Source organism: Leishmania mexicana, chromosome 25 (assembly GCF_000234665.1).
Source record: "Leishmania mexicana MHOM/GT/2001/U1103 complete genome, chromosome 25".
Lineage (NCBI taxonomy): Eukaryota > Euglenozoa > Kinetoplastea > Trypanosomatida > Trypanosomatidae > Leishmania > Leishmania mexicana.
In genome coordinates this window covers 633,574-651,772 of record NC_018329.1, presented here as the reverse complement: position 1 = coordinate 651,772, position 18,199 = coordinate 633,574, and the positions used below count along the sequence as shown (strand labels likewise).

General features: G+C 60.4%; 8 protein-coding genes across 8 annotated transcripts; all 8 read left to right on the top strand.

Annotated features, from left to right (window-relative positions):
• Nucleotides 1-854: 854 nt before the first annotated feature.
• LMXM_25_1670 (putative mitotic spindle checkpoint component) lies at nt 855-1,460 on the top strand (the record flags this gene model as incomplete). Its single annotated transcript, XM_003876175.1, has 1 exon — nt 855-1,460. The coding sequence occupies one exon, from the start codon at nt 855-857 to the stop codon at nt 1,458-1,460; it is 606 nt and encodes a 201-aa protein (XP_003876224.1).
• Nucleotides 1,461-2,367: 907 nt separating this feature from the next.
• Nucleotides 2,368-5,253, top strand: LMXM_25_1660 (conserved hypothetical protein; the record flags this gene model as incomplete). The annotated part of the gene is made up of 1 exon (XM_003876174.1): nt 2,368-5,253. One exon carries the CDS (start codon nt 2,368-2,370, stop codon nt 5,251-5,253), a length of 2,886 nt encoding a protein of 961 aa, XP_003876223.1.
• Nucleotides 5,254-6,379: 1,126 nt separating this feature from the next.
• LMXM_25_1650 (conserved hypothetical protein) lies at nt 6,380-7,081 on the top strand (the record flags this gene model as incomplete). Its single annotated transcript, XM_003876173.1, has 1 exon — nt 6,380-7,081. The coding sequence occupies one exon, from the start codon at nt 6,380-6,382 to the stop codon at nt 7,079-7,081; it is 702 nt and encodes a 233-aa protein (XP_003876222.1).
• Nucleotides 7,082-7,825: 744 nt separating this feature from the next.
• LMXM_25_1645 (conserved hypothetical protein) lies at nt 7,826-8,086 on the top strand (the record flags this gene model as incomplete). The annotated part of the gene is made up of 1 exon (XM_003876172.1): nt 7,826-8,086. The coding sequence occupies one exon, from the start codon at nt 7,826-7,828 to the stop codon at nt 8,084-8,086; it is 261 nt and encodes an 86-aa protein (XP_003876221.1).
• A 589-nt stretch (nt 8,087-8,675) lies between these two features.
• Nucleotides 8,676-10,073, top strand: LMXM_25_1640 (conserved hypothetical protein; the record flags this gene model as incomplete). Its single annotated transcript, XM_003876171.1, has 1 exon — nt 8,676-10,073. One exon carries the CDS (start codon nt 8,676-8,678, stop codon nt 10,071-10,073), a length of 1,398 nt encoding a protein of 465 aa, XP_003876220.1.
• Nucleotides 10,074-11,340: 1,267 nt separating this feature from the next.
• LMXM_25_1630 (conserved hypothetical protein) lies at nt 11,341-13,179 on the top strand (the record flags this gene model as incomplete). Its single annotated transcript, XM_003876170.1, has 1 exon — nt 11,341-13,179. The coding sequence occupies one exon, from the start codon at nt 11,341-11,343 to the stop codon at nt 13,177-13,179; it is 1,839 nt and encodes a 612-aa protein (XP_003876219.1).
• A 1,704-nt stretch (nt 13,180-14,883) lies between these two features.
• Nucleotides 14,884-15,321, top strand: LMXM_25_1620 (conserved hypothetical protein; the record flags this gene model as incomplete). The annotated part of the gene is made up of 1 exon (XM_003876169.1): nt 14,884-15,321. The coding sequence occupies one exon, from the start codon at nt 14,884-14,886 to the stop codon at nt 15,319-15,321; it is 438 nt and encodes a 145-aa protein (XP_003876218.1).
• Nucleotides 15,322-16,595: 1,274 nt separating this feature from the next.
• On the top strand, nt 16,596-17,576 carry LMXM_25_1610 (conserved hypothetical protein; the record flags this gene model as incomplete). The annotated part of the gene is made up of 1 exon (XM_003876168.1): nt 16,596-17,576. One exon carries the CDS (start codon nt 16,596-16,598, stop codon nt 17,574-17,576), a length of 981 nt encoding a protein of 326 aa, XP_003876217.1.
• Nucleotides 17,577-18,199: the final 623 nt, after the last annotated feature.

Genomic DNA, 18,199 nt, shown 5'->3' with positions numbered 1-18,199 from the left:
GTTCGCATATTGCCTCTGCGAATAAGCCCACACGGCCACACTAACACGCACACACACGTTTATATATATGTATATGTGTATATATGCATATGTATGTGTGTGGCCGTGTAGGAGCGCAAACGATGTATGCTAGCAGGCTATTTCTTTTATGCTCGCTTGTTTGTTTGTTTTCCTGTCTTCGTAATCGTGTGAAGCTGCGTGCTGGAGGCGGCGGTGATACAGTAACTTCACGGGGCTAGATGACATGCGCTACATGTTGTGAGACATGTGGTGTGTGTGGAGGGGGTGCTTAGCATTGTTTACGAAGGTCGCGAGGAGGACGCAAAAGGTAGAGAATATGTGTATGTACGGTGTAATGTATCTCTCTCCCTTTTTCACTCGCTGCTCCAACACGCACTTGTCTCCGCCGCATACACCTAGAAACACTAAGGGCACATACTCCAAAAACCACCGAGAGACGCGACACATGTGTCATGGGGCGTATCTCCACCGAGTGCCCGTGCAAGAGGGGAGATGATGGGCAAGCACGGGCATCATCCACGGCGCCCCTCGCTCATACACCCCGTGAGGGTCTTTGACACTCGTGTGGCTCTCGCTCGGCTCCCCCTTCACGGCCACCATACTCTCTCCCCCCTCTCGGTTGTACTCCTCGTCTCTCATGCATGCGTAAATGTGCGCCGGCAACGCTGCACCCACGCGCTCTCTCGGGTCGCCCAGCGACTTGGATACGCATACACGCGCAAAGGAAAGACATATCGCGACGACAGCGGCCTCCGCTAAGCCGTCACTCTTCTTGCCATCCTCATTTCCCACCACCACCTCCGGAGCGCACGCCTGCGCACACGACATGAGCCATGACGCAGACGACTCACGCCATCTCCCTCACCGGCTCCGTCGCCACCGTCACGGAGTACCTCGGCTTTGCCATTAATAACATTCTCTACCAGCGCGGTGTCTACCCGCCCGACGACTTCCAGCAGGTGAAGAAGTTTGGTCTGTCGCTCATGATCTCCACCGATGCGGATTTGAACGCGTACCTGGCGGAGCTTCTACAGCAGATTTCGTCGTGGATTGCGCACGGAACGTGCCGGCGTCTGGTGATACTTATTACCGACGTTCAGTCAGTGCGGACGATGGAGCGGTGGGAGATCAACATAGAAACAGAGCCCGCAGCGTCGTCGTCGCGCCTGCACAGCGGCGCTCGCAAGAGCGAGGAGGACGTTCGCATGGAGATTCAAGCCGTGATGCGGCAGATCACCGCCTGCGTGTCCTTCCTGCCTGTGATTACGCAGCCGTGTGCCTTCGACCTGCTCGTTTACACATCCGCAGACGCACAGGTGCCGTCGACAGCGTGGGAACCGAGCGACCCACAGGTGCTCAAGCGCGGCACCGAAGTCAAGCTGCGCTCCTTCACCACGTCCTTCCACCACGTCGACACGAGTGTGGTCTACCGTGAGTGACAGAGCCACCAGTGCGTGTGTGCACGGGTGCGCAGGAGGGGTGAATGGAGGCATGAAGTAGTGCGGCGACGGAGGCAAACAACCACCTCGCACCCCTTCCGACCCCCCCCCCTTTGACGCGCCGCCGCGTCTGCGTGTGCGGACCACTCACTGCCTCCTTAGATGACCAGCTGACGCCGCCTTGAGGGACTAGGGCTGTGGAGGCGTGTAAAGAAAGGGAGACAGAGAGCACGCCCGTGAATGGGATGCTTGTGGTGGTGGTGATGGTGGTGGCAGGGCATGCGATGTACCGATGCATGTGTCTTTCGCGTCTCCCTCCCTCCCACTTCTCTCGCCTTGGTCATGCGCATCTTCAGCAGCAGCAGCAGCAGCAGAAAAAGCAACGAGTGAAAAGGTCAGCGGCACTCCTCATCAGCGCGCCTCTCCCTCTGCTGCCGGCTCACGGGTATGTGTGTGTGGTGTGTGTGGGCACACAGGGGCTTCAAGATCGCGCAACCACGCGAAGGCGCGAGGGAGAGACAGCGTGGGTGCAAAATCAGAAGCCGGCGAATGCCGGCTGGGGCGAGGCTGGCGCACGGTGTAGTCCAACGCTTCTCGTGGCCTCAGCACGCGCAAACCATTATTATTATCTCTATTCCCTGTGTGCACTGCGACAGACGCCCATCAACCCCCCGCCCCGCCTCATATACATCTGTGTGTGTGTCTTGTGGACCTGCACTTTCTTTGCTCACCTACTCCCTCTCACTATCTACGCCCTCGCCCATCACCATCGCTTCACCTCTTCCCTAACGGTTGGTGCACGTGGGGGGGGAGGGCTACCTCGCGTATCCCCTCTGCTCTCCTCCCGTTCGCCCTGTCCCATCGGCTACCACCACAAGACAGTAGCAGAACGCGTACCTGCACCATCATGCCACCGAGGGCAGCAGGAGGTCAAAAGGCCTCCGCGAAGAAAGCGAAGCCCGTCTTCGATGCCTTCGAGCGACTGTGCCAGTACACGTCGGTCTCGTTGCAGAACGCCCCGGGCAGCCACGGCACCGCCTTGAAGGCTGCAGCGCAACCCGCCACCACCGTCAACACGTCGCCGGCCACTGTAGTAGCAGACAGAGAGGCAGGAGTGGATGGCAGTCAAGCTGCAGAGTTCACCTCTAGCGCCATCAAAATTACGCCGCCGCTGCCACGCACGGAAGTGTCGCTCCTCGTGCAGTTCCGCGTCTCCGTCGAGCTGGTGGCGGGAGATATCATCTACATCCACCTTCCCAAATTCCGTGGCCCAGTGGCGCAGCAGTTCGCCCTTGAGCGTGTGTTCTCGGGCACCGGAGCTGGTGCGGGAGACCTAGCAGCGGGCAACTTGGTAGAGCAAGTCGACGACATCGACACAAGCTCTCACTTCCGCGCTTACTGGTCAGGAGACTCGGCGAAGGTCATTACCCCGGTACGCCATCTCGCCTTCAAGCGTGATAAGAACGGCGGGGCGCCGCCGAAGCAGGTGTTGCTGCTCCAGTGCATCAAGGCCGTCAACGCGAACACGCACCTCGTGTTCGGTGTGCCATGTGCCCTGGGTCTCGTGTCGCCTGATAAGCTGCCGGCAAACAGCCCAAAGATCAAGATCGAGGGCCCCCTGATTCGCGAGGCTAGTGGGCGGCGCATCCTTAAGCAGGTAATGTTCTCCTCGGAGATCAAGAAGCGCACGGTGGTGGAGGAGCTGGAGGTGTACGACCAGTGTATCGCGCATGTTGCGCAGGCGGGCCGGCTGCAGACCGCGGACCGCCACCTCGGCGAGCAGCTGTCACTGGAGGAGGTGGACCAGCTCTGGAAGGCGGCGCAGTACCGTCGCCGCTATCCGCTACCGATGCCATGGTCCATTACGGAAGAGCTCGCCATCTCCTACGACGCTGCCGGCGGCTTCGTGAAGCGAATAATCCAGAACGCAATCAAGGGCATCAAAGACTTCGACCCCCTTGCAATCCACCGCGAGGTGGCGCGCAACTGGGGCGTCAAGGTTGCTGCTGTGGTGGTGCTCGATGAATTCCTCACGACGCAGTGGGGCGGGCTCTATCCGGGGCTGCCGCGCGCATCGCTGTTTGCAATATGCCTCCTGGCCATGGAGCCGGAGGACGTGGGGCGCACGTTCCCTAGGCTGCTAACGCTGCCGGAGCGCTCGATCACTGAGGATCTAGTCAGCGCTTTCCGCATGCGGGCAACGCTACTGGACAACACGGCGTCGGCGCCATCGACCGCCGCGGCGAAGGAGGACGACGTCGGGATCGACGTCGGCAGTCTGCCAGACCGCTGCGGCGCGTTCCTTCAGAAGTGGGCGGCGCTGCTCACCGCGCTGCTGCCGGCTTCCTTCGTGGTTGAGGAGAGCAGTGACGGCACCGCCCGGGCGGCCGCGAAGACGATGGCGGCGGCGGTGGAGTCGCATGAATCGAGTGAGGCGGTTGTAAACATGAAGGAAGGCGCCGTGCCTGACGTGCAGGTGATCGGGGCAGACGGAGGCCCGCGCGTCGGCTTTCAGCTGCCAATCCGGGACGAGGTGGACGACAACGCGCAGGACGAGGACGGCGTGGCATTTACTCGGAACCGTCGGCGGCACAGCAGTGGAACGAACACCTCAGGGTACCTTATGGGCGCGATTGCCACTCTGCAGCCTCCGCCGACACTCTACATTGGCTACCGCGACGTCCCTTTCCATGTGCAGCGGTCACTGCGCGAGATAGAGCGTGGGGACTGGTTTGTGCTCCCCTCCTTCACGGTGGCGCGGCAGTCGCTGCCCTACGCGGCAACCATCACAGCCAAGCTCGAGGGCTCCGCGGCGCTGTACGGCGATGACAGCGCCTCGCAGGTGAATTCCGCCACGGAGGATGACGAGAGGAGCGAAGTCGCCAGCGATGGCGCCATCGGGGCCATTCCCGATAACGCGGTGGTGGTAGAGCTACGCAACGTCGTGGAAGCTCTGGAGCTGGCCGACCTCTCCTTTTCACCGCACAACCGCGCGTGGCTGCTGCCGCTGGTCACGTCATGCCGCGTTGTTGCCGTTGCGGAAGACCAGCACGACGTGCTGCACGTCATCCTCGATATGCAAGGCAGCCTTCCGGGGCACGTGAACGATCCCTACCTCCCGCAGAGCGACCGCAGCGTGGCCACGATGGTCCTCAACAGGTACCTGCTGAAAACGGAGCTGTCAGAGACGTACATCTCGGCGCTCAGCTTCCTCGCGCTGCTGTGTGCACGCCGCAACGAGCGGCGTCGGCTGCACCCACCAACACTCATCCGTGCGCAGTACCTCTCTCACTGCAACGCGGCGCTCCTTGCTGCTATCGCGAAACAGCACGTGGAGGAGACGGAGAGCGTTGAGTGGCAGGTGCACACGCACGAGGCGCAGCTGCTCGACGAGGGAGTTGTGAAGCCGGCGGTGTGGGAGCCGATCCCCAAGAAGTTCATGCTGACGGTGGAGCAGTTCTTCCTAGGCCACTCCCGCACTCTCACGAAGCTGGAGGAGGGATCTCTGTCCGTGGACTTGGAGGCCTACACAATTGACTACGGCGGCAAAGGGCCGCGGGCGCTGCGCCGAGTCGTGCAGAAGGTGTACGTCACACACGAGTCCATTATCACCGAAACGTTTACCATACTGCACGAGCGTGAGGAGCAGTACACAAAGCAGATTAGCATGCTCGATACGAAGCTGGGCATCAACACAGGCACGGCATCTGGTACAAGTGGTAGTGGGGCTGGGGTATCTGCCAGCGTCACCGCCAACGGCAATGGCAATGGCAGGAAAGCACCCAGGAAGTGACGCGCCCGCTCTGTGGCCCCTCGCGTGTGGTATGCGCTCACATGATGCACCACAACGGGGGAAAGGCCCCACCACGCACTCCACCGCTGCTGCCCTCTCGAAGGACCACCAAGCCTTGGGCCGCCCTATGCGATGACATACAACTGCTTTTAGTCGTTTCGGTGTGCGTATGTGTGTGTGTGTCTGTCGCCACCGTTGGTGAGTTTCATCGAGTGCGCTGACGGTGGGCGTCGCGTGTTTCGTGCGTGCTTTCGCTGCGCCCCGAGTGTTGTTAGTAATGTACCGTATTGCAGAGGTGAAGGGGCGATGTCCTGCCCACCCACGCCTCCATGTATATGTAGAGCTTGCCCGGCTAGGTGCGTGTCTGGTTCTCGAGTGTTGGCGCAGACGTCCGCGATGGCGCGCATGAGTAAGAGACAAAAGGGGGAGGGGGAAGTCAAAGGAGGAAGAGATGGCGCGGGAGAGCTGCATGTGCCGCCTCACCTCTCTCTCTCTCTATACACGCACACATATCAACCTAACGACACCTCTCTCCGCACGCAATGACAGGGAAACGCCACCGTGTAACACGCTCTGCCCCTCTCCATCACCAACTACACCCCCCCCAGCCCATTTTCTGGAACAAGGGCAACTGGAACAAAGGCGAAAGAAGGGGGTATGCACAGATATGCGATGCCCCCCCCCTCTCTCTACGGTCTAGGGTGTGTTACACATCCTGCTCGAACCGCGTGAGCGAGCACAGTGTGGCGGTTGCGTAGAGCGCTGCGATATACATTCTCAACCCTCCCGTCCTCCCCTACACCATCTTTGTGTGCGCCCCTCTACGAAACGGTTACCTCAAGTGGTGTAGGTGGGTGCGTACGTGTCTGTGTGTGTGTGTGTGTGTGTGTGTGTTCGAGGGAGAGGGGGAGAGAGGCACAACCCCTGACTATGTGTCTCCTCCCTCGCACACACGCGTGTTACCTACTGACCTTCTACTTCACCCTCCCTAACTCTCCTCATCACATGTGCACAATCGCGCATATCCCCCCCCCCTCCCACGCCTGTACAGTACAAGACAACAACGCACGCGCGCGCACAGGTGCAGATCACCCCCTCCCCCCCCCCTTTCTCTTCCTTTGTCCTCATGTGGCGGTGCTGGAACCTCTCTCTGCCCATCACGGCGCGTGTGGTAGGCCCTAGTGCACGGCTCCCAGTGGCCGCGTCGTCGTCGCTCCTTACCCAGCACCGCGGCGTCTTCGCCGATAAGGTGCGCGCTGGTATGGTGTTGCGCTTGGATAAGAGGGTGTACCGTGTCGTGGCCAACACGCGCTCGCAGAAGGGCCAGAACGCCGCCTCCTTCAACATCAAGCTCACGGAGGTGGGCACGAGTCGAAAGAAGGAGGTGACGGCTGGTCAAGGGCACGACTTTACGGAGGTGCGTGCGGAGCGTGTTCGCCTTCTCTTCAGCGGCTTCGACGACGACGACTTCGCCTGCTTTGTTTTCCCGGCGCACAGCCCAGACGCAGGCAAGGAAGTGAATATCCCAGGCGACTCGCTACCAGAGGTGCAGCAGAAGTTCTTGGCGTGTGCGATGCCGGTGGACATTCTGCACATCATCCCGGACGACGACGCCGCCGAGAAGGAGATGTGGACGGAGATCACGATGCCGAGCAGCTACGTGTACACCGTGGAGAAGATCACACTGAAGGGGCTCTACAAGATGGCGACCTTTGTGGAGTGCGACGGCACCGTCAGTGTGAATGACCAGATTCAGCTGGGGGAAAAGATCAAGGTCGTGATTAAGCCGGACGGCACCGTGTCGTTTGGCGGGCGCGCGAACGCATAAGAGTGGCGCACTGGAGGATGGAGGGAGAAGGGACCGTGGAGGCGGTGAAGACAACGGTGGAGAGCAGAACGCATAAAAAACAGCAGCACTCGACTGCGGAGGAGGCCGCGGAGGGTGCGAGGGGAAGTGACAGCGGCGGTGGTGGTGAGCACCACTAGTCGCGGGCTACCGCAGCGTGCAGGAGTACGCCGCGTTGCTGCTGTCTTTCTCTCTGCCTTTGGCCCGCGCACTGCATGTCTGCTACCCCCAACCCCCCCACCCTCGCCTTCACGGAAAAATGCTCCCGGCGCTGTGTTGCTGTGTCGGCGGCTGCGGTGACGTTCTGTGCGCATGCGTATGGCACGCTATCCACGTTCTTATAGTGACGTCGCAACGTGGCCTGGCAACCTGCCTCGGAGAGTACAGGGTCAGTGTTGCCGCGTCTAATCACGGCCTGCGTCATCTTCGCCATTCGCACTCGGTGACAGTCGTGAGTGCCCTTCCGCGTCTATGTAGGCGCGCCTGCCTCTGCCTGTCATATTACTGCTGCCGTGCTCCACCAGCTGCCACTGCTGGTAAACGCTCGTGTGTGTGTGTGCGTGTGCGTGTGTGTGACGACTCCAACCCGGTGAGTCATTCAACTCGACCGCCCACCTTTCCGGTGCGCTATGATCCTCTTCTTCGTCCCTCCCCCTCTCTCTCTCTGTGTATATAGCACGTGAAGCAACAGTCACCACTGCCACTACACCAGCAGTGGCGCTAGCGATGACGCAGCCACTGCCACCGGCAAGCGAGGAGGCCATCCGAAGGCTGCCTCAGTACTTCCCCACGTCCTGCAAGCAGTGCGCAACGCAGACGGACACCTTCTTCCGCTGTTTTGAGACTCATGCAGTCATGATGAATGACCATGATGTGACGACGGCCAAGACGTCGCTGCAGCACTGCCAGACAGAGCTGCGGGAGTACATGACGTGCATGGAAAAGTACTTGGCAGCGAAGAATAAACCTTGGTGGAAGGTGTGGTAGCGTGTCGATGAAAGAAAGCGTGTCGCTTCCACGCAGCAGTGCAGGACGGGCAGGGCAGCACTTACACACACACACACACACACACACACCACCACCGCCACCACCCCTTTCCCCGTGGCTACTCTCCCACTGAGCGGTGCACTCCTCTATGCTGCCGCGCAGAGATCGAGTAGAACGAGGCACGTCTCTCTGACACTACACACAGACACGGCGAAAGCGGGAAGCAAGGTAAGCGCACAAACCGCATCGCTCGATAGCGCCCACGGCGCTGCTGAGTCGCCGAACTCCGTCGAAAAGCTGACCTGATCGGTCGTCTTGCGCAGGTTGCAACTCACAAGCACAGACGCGCGCACGCACTTTGCTCTCGGTTGAACGCTTTGTGTGTGGTATTCCCTTCTCGTGCGCCGCCCCTCTCCCTCCCTACCCCGTTCTGCTGGCGACGCACGGACGTGTACGTTCGCGTGTGTAGGCACACAGACACGTCCGTGTTGTTGTTATCCTTCATGCTCTCCTTCGCCACCTCTCTTGTTGGACGCGCCTGACGACTCCCTCGCTCTCTCCCCCTCCCCCACTCTCCCGTGTCATCGGTATGGGCTGTGGGCGCATACACACAGGCTTCCGAATTCGGTGTGTTCGCGCCTCACTCACTCACACGCAACCACAGATGTACGCACGGTACCGTACCCGGTCGCGCTTCTACAAGCGCCCGGAGAAGATGCTCAAGGCCTACAATGTGAGCCCCAACCTTCTGCGTCTCCCCAAGGTGAAGCCGGGCCTTCTCAAAGGTATCTACACTGACGAGAAGGTTGACCTGCGCGACCGCGAGAGGCTCGAACTGGTCGAGTCCATCCGCCATCCCAAAGAGCGCGACTTCTATCAAGATCACACCTACCACAACCAATGGATCGCGCGTGAGCTGGAGTCGCATCAAAAATTTCAGATCGCGGGCCGCTACCCGTACTTCTCCCCAGACTACGAGATCAAGCCGTGGATATGGTACCCGGGGGACACGGTCGAAGTGGTCTCGGGCGAGGGGGCCGGCCAACGCGGCGCCATCATCGCCGTCGTCAAGTACAAGAATGAGATTCTCGTGCAGAATGTCAATGTGCGGGACGTCGTCATCCCGGCGAGCGAGACGCGACCGGAGCAGGTGGTACAGCGCGAACATCCCATCAGCGTCCTCCGCGTACGCCACGTGGACCCGTCCACGAATCAGCTATGCCACCTCGAGATCGTGAAGGTCCGCAATAAGGAAACAGGCGAGCTGGAGGAGCGGCGCATCTCACTGGAAAGCGGCGCGCTGCTGCCCATTCCGGCACCGGAGGAAACCGTAGAGGCGGGTGACCCGCTGAAAGACACGGCCATCCAGGACGCCGACGAAGACACGTACGATCGGGAGAAAGAGATGCCGCTGCTGGTTGTGCGCCGGCTGCAGGCGATGGAGGACTACTTTGTGGGCTCGCTGCGAAAGTCGTACGAGTATCACAAGGCGCTGCAGGTGCGCAACGCGCAGGACATGCAGACCTTCCAGAAGGATGTGCTCGCTCGCGCAACAGAGAAGCTGGCGGCCGCAGCGGCCGTAGCGGAGCACGGTGCAATGGCTGGTGCCGGCTCTCAGGCAGCCTCAGCGGCGACGGAATCTTCGCAGGCAGGCGACGCTGAAGACGACGCTGTCAAGAGCACCATCACAGCCGAAACGGTTGTGGCCGAAGTGCTCAAGTCCGAGCAGCGGTTTCACAGCGCTGCGGCCGCGCCGGGAATGCCGGGGTGGTGGCAGGACATGATTAACTCGTACATTTTAGTTCTTGAGGACGAAGAGGCAACCACTGAGGCCGAGGCAGCAGCGCAGGCACAGGCGGCAGAGGCGGATCGCCGCGCTGAGCAACTCATGGCCGACGCCACTGCCGAGGTGGGCCAGCCGATGGCAGACGACGGGACGATGGAAGGCGACGTTGGCGAAGGCGGCGACGAAGACCTAGACGAGTAAGATCGCGACTTGGACGAGGACGCCTCCCACAGAGACCGGTCGAAGCAGCGTCAGGTGTGAGGGTGCGCCTCTGCGCGCGCGCACCCATGTGGCGTCGGTTTCCGCACTGTCTTCGTTTTCGCCATGCTGCAGATGATAGTGTTGTTGGTGGATGTTGGTCGATGCGGCTGCCTGATGACGCCGCAGCGGTGATGGCTGTGTCTTGTCTTGCGTCGGCGCCGGTGAGCTGATGAGGCGCTCCCTCTTTGCGCTCTCGGTCTCTTAGCTTCTCTCACGCGCCCATCCCCACCCCACCCACTCTTCGCCTAAGGCCTCACACAAATACCCCAGCACAACGAGAGGGAGAGACCTAGGGAATCATGCAGCCCCCCCCCCACCCCCACCCCCATCCCGTCCTTTTTAGCGATGAAGGTGACAAGATGGGGAGCAGGGAGGGGAGGCATCGCTGAGGAGAGCGAAACTCTTCGTCGGCGAGGAGGCGTACCACTGGGCTGGCCGCTGTGTGTGTGTGTGTGACTCTGCGTGCAGGTGTGTTGATCTACATGCTCCTTGATGCACCAAAGGGTACGCATTCTCTTACCTCCCCCCCCCACCCTCCCCGAGAGGCTTTCGATGCCATCGCCGACGTCATCTATTTCTTGGCCTCGTTAGGCACGGTCGCCAGCGTTCATGAGGTATGCGCCGTCTCCACCCCCTCGCTCTCGCCCTCCTCCCATTCTCCTTGTCGCACTCTGTGTGTGTGTGTGTGTGTGTGTGTGTGTGTTGTGGTCACCACTGCTGAGTATCGAATCACCCCACCACCACCACACATACACACAGGCACACAAGCCCTCACTGCTATTCCCTTTCATTCCCCTTTCCTCCCTTCAGTCCCCTCCCTCTCCCGCTCTCTGTATTTCTTGCACCTCCCCCTATCCACTCATCGACCCGGTGCCCACCACGCTGATGTGCCGTGATAAAAGCAGGCATCCATAAAGTTTTTGTTTTTCCCGTTCTGTGCGTGTGTGCGTGTGTGTGTTGATGTAGGAAGAAGAGGAAAGCTGCAGTCCTTCTCGATCTTCTCGTGCCTTCGTGTTCCCTTGTGCTCTCCCCCTCCCCGCCACTCCTGTATCCCGGACGTGTGTGTGTGTGTGTGTGCGTGTGCGTGCTCGCGCGCTCCCCTCGCTCTCCAGTTTCGCCTCGTTCTTGGTCTGGCGGCCTCCTGCATCACAAGCGCTATCGGTCTTCATCACTCTCCCTTCAACCTCCTCCAGGACTGTCATCAATTATGGACGGAGCACCACCACCACAACGGCTACAGCAGCAGCAGCGCCAATCTCAGGTGCGTGTGCCGACTCCGCCGCGATTGAAATCACCGCCTGCACCATCGCTACCGGCGCCAGATGCGGCAATAACCGCAGCCACCGCGGAGGATAAGTTCAACGCACGCAGACCCTCCTTGATGGCGCAGTTCACCTCCACCATCTCATCCTCCTTTCACTTTCTGGCCAACGAGGCATCGGCCCGTAGCTGCGGTACGCAGCGCACGGGTGGCCGCAGCACTAACAGGCATGCCAGCGAAGCAGGTCTCCACGACGAGGAGCCGCCGCTCACGCACGCGCGCCCGCCTTCCTCTCGAGAAGAAGTCGAGGAGGGCCTGGACAAGATTCTTTACGCGATCGGCCACCTCCAGCAGCTGCAGCAGCGCGACCGTTACATCGCCAGCACAGAAGTGAAAAACCTCCGCCGGGCGTTCCTCTTCGCCGTTGGCGAGGAGCAACGCTATCGAGACACTGTAGCAGCGCATGGGAGCGTGAGCGGGTGCTCCTCAGCACTCACCGTACCATCCCTGCCTGCGCAGCGCACGCCACCCAAGGAAACCACCTCCATGACGGGCCCCACCAACACCGCTGCGGAGTCATGGAGCGTCCCAAGAACGCCGTCAGCAGATGGCCCAAGTGGAAAGGCAGCCAAGGATGCAGTAGAGATATCTCGCCCCACAGAAGGAAAGCGAGAGTACAGCCCAAAGGCGGCGGCGGCCGACAGGCTGCTCGCCGCGCTGGAGGATTACGTTGACAAGAACCGGTCCTCCACCTCCTTCGACGCTCACGGCGCGCAGTTATCGTGGCGCAGCGTCATCCACACCCCCGGCCAGCGGCGGCTGCAGTCGCTTATTGTTTCCATCTTCACCTTTTTCACGGGCATCCCCATCTGTCTGACCCTCACGGGGCTGCTCCTACTCTCGCGCTACACGGCGCCCTTCATGGTGATGTATTTCATCTGGATCTTTACCTTCGGGCGGCCCAGCCATCCGCTGTTCAAGCACCAAACGTTCACGCGCTGCTTCGTGTGGCGCTACTACCGCGACTACTTCCCCATACGCCTCGTCATCCCAAAACCGGTGCGGCGCCGCTTCGACAAGGAGCGCAACTACTTTTTCGTGTACCATCCGCACGGCATTCACTCGTTCGGCGCCATCGTCAACTTCGGGCTCGACAAGAACGATGCATCGAGGATGCTCGACGGCATCACGATCCACCTGCAGACCCTCAAGATTAATCTCTACGTGCCCTTATGGCGCCAACTTGCCATCTGGGCGGGGTGCGGCGACGCCAGTGCTTCCTGCATCCGCAAGACGCTCCGGTCCGGCCCTGGGCAGAGCATCATGCTCGTCGTTGGCGGGGCCGAGGAGTCACTCATGGCAAAGCCGAACCGCAACGACCTGCTCCTGTTCAAGCGCAAAGGCTTCATCAAGATCGCGCTCCAGGAGGGGACCCCGCTGGTGCCAGTGTACGGCTTCGGCGAGAACAACGTGTACAGCGTGCCGGAGCTGGCCAACGAGCCGTGGATGCGGTACCTGATGGTGCTGTGGAAGCAGTATGTCGGCTTCGCCATCCCGCTGGTGAGGGGTCGCGGATTCTTCAACTTCAATTATGGGCTGCTGCCGCACCGCCGCCCGATCGTGGTGGTGGTCGGGGAACCGCTGGAAGTGCCGCGCATCCCTAACCCGACCAAGGAGGATCTCGAGGTGTGGCAAGGCAAGTATATCGAGTGTCTTCGCAAGCTGTACAACGAGCACCGTGGGATCTACGACTTGGAGTCGACCGGGCTTCGCATTATGCAGTGAACGTGCGAAGATGACGGGGTCTGCACACGAGTGAGTCCGTGTCGGGGGAGAGAGAGGTGGTGAGAGCGCGCGCGCTTTCCTCTTCCTCACCCATGCGCCCTACTCAGTGCGCGAGTAAAGTTGAAGGCGAGTGTGTCACGGGTGCCCGTGAAGCGCGCTCTTCCGGCCACCCCCATCCCCCCATCCTTTTTGCCTCATCCTGCGATGATGCCTTTCTCACTTACACAACGGGGCACCCTTCGCCTCTGAACAAAAGGGGGCGGAGGAGGGAGGAGGAGACTGAGGTGCATGCCAGTCTGTGTGCGTGCGTGGGAGGGGGGAGGGCCCATAGCTTACTTGTATCGAGGTTGTGTTGATCTTTTTTGTTGTTGAGGGGTGTTACCGCTCTTCTCTGCCGACTCCGTCACGGTCTAGTGGGGGGAGGGGAGGCACGCAGCGATACGCGTATCATTGTGTGTGTGTATGTGTGTATGTAGTCGAGCTGTGTGCACTTCGCAAGCCTTTCCCTTTCATATATCCTCATGCCTTGTGTGTGTGTGTGTGTCCGGCTCTGTAGTCACCGTGTTGATGCTAATGGTGTGCTGCTCTCTTTCCTTCTTGTTTCGATAGCGTTCATGGCCCATTTTTGTGTGCGGAGGTGCCACGGCAGTGCGTCCGTTGGGTGTCCGAGGCATCTTCGTGTTGTGTTGTTTCGCCACAGGTTTATGGACCTGGGCACAGCCTCGCCCCCCTCCCTCCTCACAATGGCCACTTTAGGCTTTCACCGCCACCTTCCCACGCATGCACCCTTCTCTCCCTGCCCCCGCCCCGCCGACCTCCGCGCTCGCTGGCTCCGCCAGTAGAAGCCGTTGCCTGACGAGTGGCGCTCTGCGAGGAGGAGCGGGGGGGAGAAACACCATCGTCCTGTACTGTTGGACATCGACCAATCGCGTGTTTCGATGCGCCCTTGTGAGTGGAGTCCAACATGTTCGGCCTCTTTGTTTGGTTGCAGCCCCACCCCCTTTTCTGCGCCCTCGTGTAGAGTTGCCCTGCGTTGTTTTTTCCCCGTGCCTTTCTCTGGGCGATATGGTGCATCCTCTTGAGCCGGCCACCAGTGCGCCGTTCCTCTCTGATCGAGCGCACGCCATTCACGCGCATTCATCGTCTCAACGCATGCTCCTTCCTCGCCCCCTTCGCCAGCACCATCGTCAAAGCCCTCACACGAGAGCACAAGTGCACGCCACGGCAGTGTGCAGCAGCACGCATACATGTTCCCTCCCCCCTTCCCCCTCCGCTCTCTGGCAAACACCAGACACACACACACATACCCCATGCGCGTGTGTGTGCTTACGTCCGGCAGTGGGCTTTCCGTCTGTTTGGGGTAAGGGGAGGGGCCACATCTGCAGGCGAATGCACAACGCAGGAGAGACGGGGAGGTTGCCTTGGCACCCTCCCCCCTCCTCCTCCTCCTATTCTCCCTTCCCCTCCGCTATATGATCTCCTCCACCACTTCGCCTATTACCAACGCACGCCACGCTACCTCCTCGTAACACACGCACACACACACACACACACACACACACACATACACATACATATTGGGCCCCGCACTCCGGCAGCTTCTCTTTGTGAACGAATCCTCTCCAGAGGCACGTTTGACTCCTCTCTCCCCTCCCCCCTCACCGCCATCACGGACCGCCGCCAACACCACACGCGTACACAATCATGGTATTCTTTTCCACCTACCGCAGCAAGCGCGTCGTTGCGCCGGGCTTTCTCAAGGGCCCCGTGATGGCCTCGCGCGCCTTCTGTGATTACTACTTCCAGCGCGCGTGGTGCGGCTGCGTGCAGTGGGCGATCCCGGGCGAGGTGCGCCTCTGGGCGTGCGGCGTTCCCATTATTTACTTCATTCACCGCTACCACAATGACCACTCGCTGGAGCCCGACTATGTGGAGAAGGCCATGATCCAGCGCTGGGGTGGTTCGCTGGAGGAGGTGCGCAAGCTATCGCCGCAGGATCAGCTCCGCATCCGTGTCTTTACGGACATAGAGAAGCTGTACTCCGCCTACGGCCCCAAGGAAACCATCATCCAGCCTTCAGGTGACCTCCTGCCCGGAAAGGATTACTACCACAAGAGCGGTGCGGCTGGTGCCCACCACTAAGCACAAACGGAGGAGGCGGCAATACGTACACAGGCGACACGGAAAGCACACACGGTAGTGGGTGTAGCCGTGTTGTGTTGGGCCTGTCTGTCTCTGCCCGTCGATCGCCACCTTCCCCACACCCCTCTCTCCCACCTTGTCACGGCATCGTTGCTGCTGGTTGCTCCATTATCTTTTTCGGTGCAGTCCGCTGCGCAGCGGTGGCGCAGGGAAGACGGAGCAGACACGTGCGCGCGTCGATGGGGATGTCAACGGGTGGAAGAGTATGGGGGGAGAGGAGGGGCGCAGGGTGCTGGAGAGCAGAGGAGGAGCGCCCCGGAGAGTATCCAGGCGACGGTGCCTTGAACAAGTCACACTGGATGTGTGCACGTATGTGTGCATACGTCGTTGACTTCTTCGGATAGTATGGTTAACAAAGCCACGTAGGAAGATCATCCTGAAGGGCATCAGCAGCAGCAGCAGCACTGGCAAACGAAGAAGGGTGTGCCACCTGCCGTTGCGCTAATCCCTCTCAGCGCTGGTCTCTTGAGCGGATTGCATGTGTATGCATGTGTGCATGTGTGCCCACCGTACCGTTTCTTAAGGTGTCAGTCGTAGGTGCAAGGCTCCGTACCACACGTGTGCACGAGGAGCGATTTGGCGCACAGGGAAGCACACGCACTTCTTAGTAGACACAGAAGTAAGACACCAAAAGAGGGTAATATTCGGAACGGCAGACAAGCTGCGCTGTGACTGTGCGCGTCAGCGCTGCCGCAAAGAGTTTGAGAGTGCGCGTGTGTGTGTGGCGTGGGTGGAGGGGGGTATGAGGAAAAAGCACGGCTGTGGGCTCGTTGCCACTCCCCACGCCACTACGGAGCTGTTGTCTCCTGCCCCCCCCCCTCTCTTGCCGCCGCCTCACTCGCTCACCCCCATTCCCAGAGCCCGCCATCCCCCGCTGCACTCTCGCGGTGGCGTACACGTGCGCATTGGTACATAAATCGTTGAGCATTCACCTCTGCACCGCTGCATCTAAACGTGTGTGTGTGTCTCTTACATACTCCCTACGCATACCTCACTATCAGCATGTACTACTCGTCGTCAGCAACGCCCCCGTCGTCTACCCCTCGCACCCACGGACATCTCGAGTCACAACATCAGTAACACACCTCCAGCTACAGGCACCTCACCTCCTCCGGACCTCATCAAAAAGGCTTCGCAGCCCGAGCCGACATACACACACACGCGCGCACTCAAGCCCATCCCACCAATCACCGTCCAGACACACTCACCTTGCCATGTCGTTCGAGGTTGCGATTCACCTGACGCCGTACCCGGCAGCGTTCATCATCGAGCACGCCAAGCGCAAGAAGTACGCTGCGGGCTACATCCTCGGCACTGTCAGGGCGGAGGAGATCGTCATCACAGACTTCATTCCGCACACGCACAAGGATACGGAGGTGCCGAACACGAAGGCCCACCGCGCGGAGCTGACGCGCCGGCGCGCCGCCAAGCGCCGCTACACGACGCAGGACCTCATAGGCTGGTACTCGGCGGGGCAGCCTGGTGCGGACCTGACTGAGGAGGACTACCAGCTGTGGTGCAACGCGCCGTCTGTCATATTCCAGGGTCGCCACTGCCTTCACCTGCACTGCGAGATGCCCCACGAAGATGGGACGACGCCGACGGTGACGTGGACGGCCTCCGTCGTTTTCGAGGACCCTGCAGATCGAACGCTGAAGCACATCGACCACCGGGTCACCCTCGCCCCCATGAACAACCTTGCCTCGGATGTGATGCTGAGCCACATCACCTCCCTTCTCCTTTACAACGGTGGCCGCCCCTTCCCCCGTAGCAAGCTGCAGAACCTCGACGAGGTGGCGTACGTGGCCTCCATCGACCACAAGTCCTCGACGGAGGCTGTGGACGAGGAGCAGCGCCGGCTGGAGCGCGCGGTGGCGGCGGCGCAGGAGATCGTGGCCGGCGGCAGCGGAGGTGGCAAGGATGAGCATGAGATGATGACCGCCGTCGAGAACTTCCGCGCGATTCGCGACGAGGCACTGAAGCGCCAGCGTGACCAGACCGGTCGCATGGACTTCAACTCGCAGCAATTCAAGGACGCCCTCATGATCAAGTGTGCTGCTACGATCCTGCGCAGGGAGATTGACCAGATCGAGCATCTCTCCACCGTGTACGGCGAAGATGCCGCTCGCCGCAGCAATGCCACCGGCGGTGAGAGCAACGAGAAGCAGCAGCAACCGGAGAAGCAGCAGCAGTAGAAAAAGGGTGGTTGCGCCGCTCTCTGTGTAAGAGCGATAGAGTGAGCGCAAGGGAATCAGTCTGGGCTGGATCGACCGTTGAGGCGAAGCTGCGCGCGGAGGGGATAGTCGAGCGGCAGCGGCAGCGACAGCAGCAGCGGAGACCACAGTGCAACTCCTTTCCTCTTTCTAGCTGCCTGACGTGTGGTTGTGTGTGTGTGTGTGTGTGTGCGTGTGTATGTGGGGTGGGGAAAGAGTGGGCATGGAAGTTTGGGGAGGGGAATTGGGGGAGAGAAGGGTGCAGCGGAGAAAGCAATGTTGGAGAAGGCGCATTCCTTGTCATCTTGCCCTCCCCCCTCCCCTCGCCACCACCCTCTCCCCCTCCGTCCCACTGCACAGCGCGCATGCGGGTGGTCATTCGCCGTCGCCTTCGATTCGCTTTGTGTTACGCGCTTCCCCCCGCGGCCCCTCTCTCGTTTTCTCTTTTGTGTTTAATGAGCTAAGTAAGTGCTCGCCATGGGCGTGTGTGTATGTGTGGGCGTGTGCGTGTGCGTGTGCGTGTGTGTGTATCTCGGCGTGTGTCTCGCTTTTCATTCCTTCGTTTTGTTTCGGCGTGCGTTGGTAAGTCGAAGTCGATGGACTTT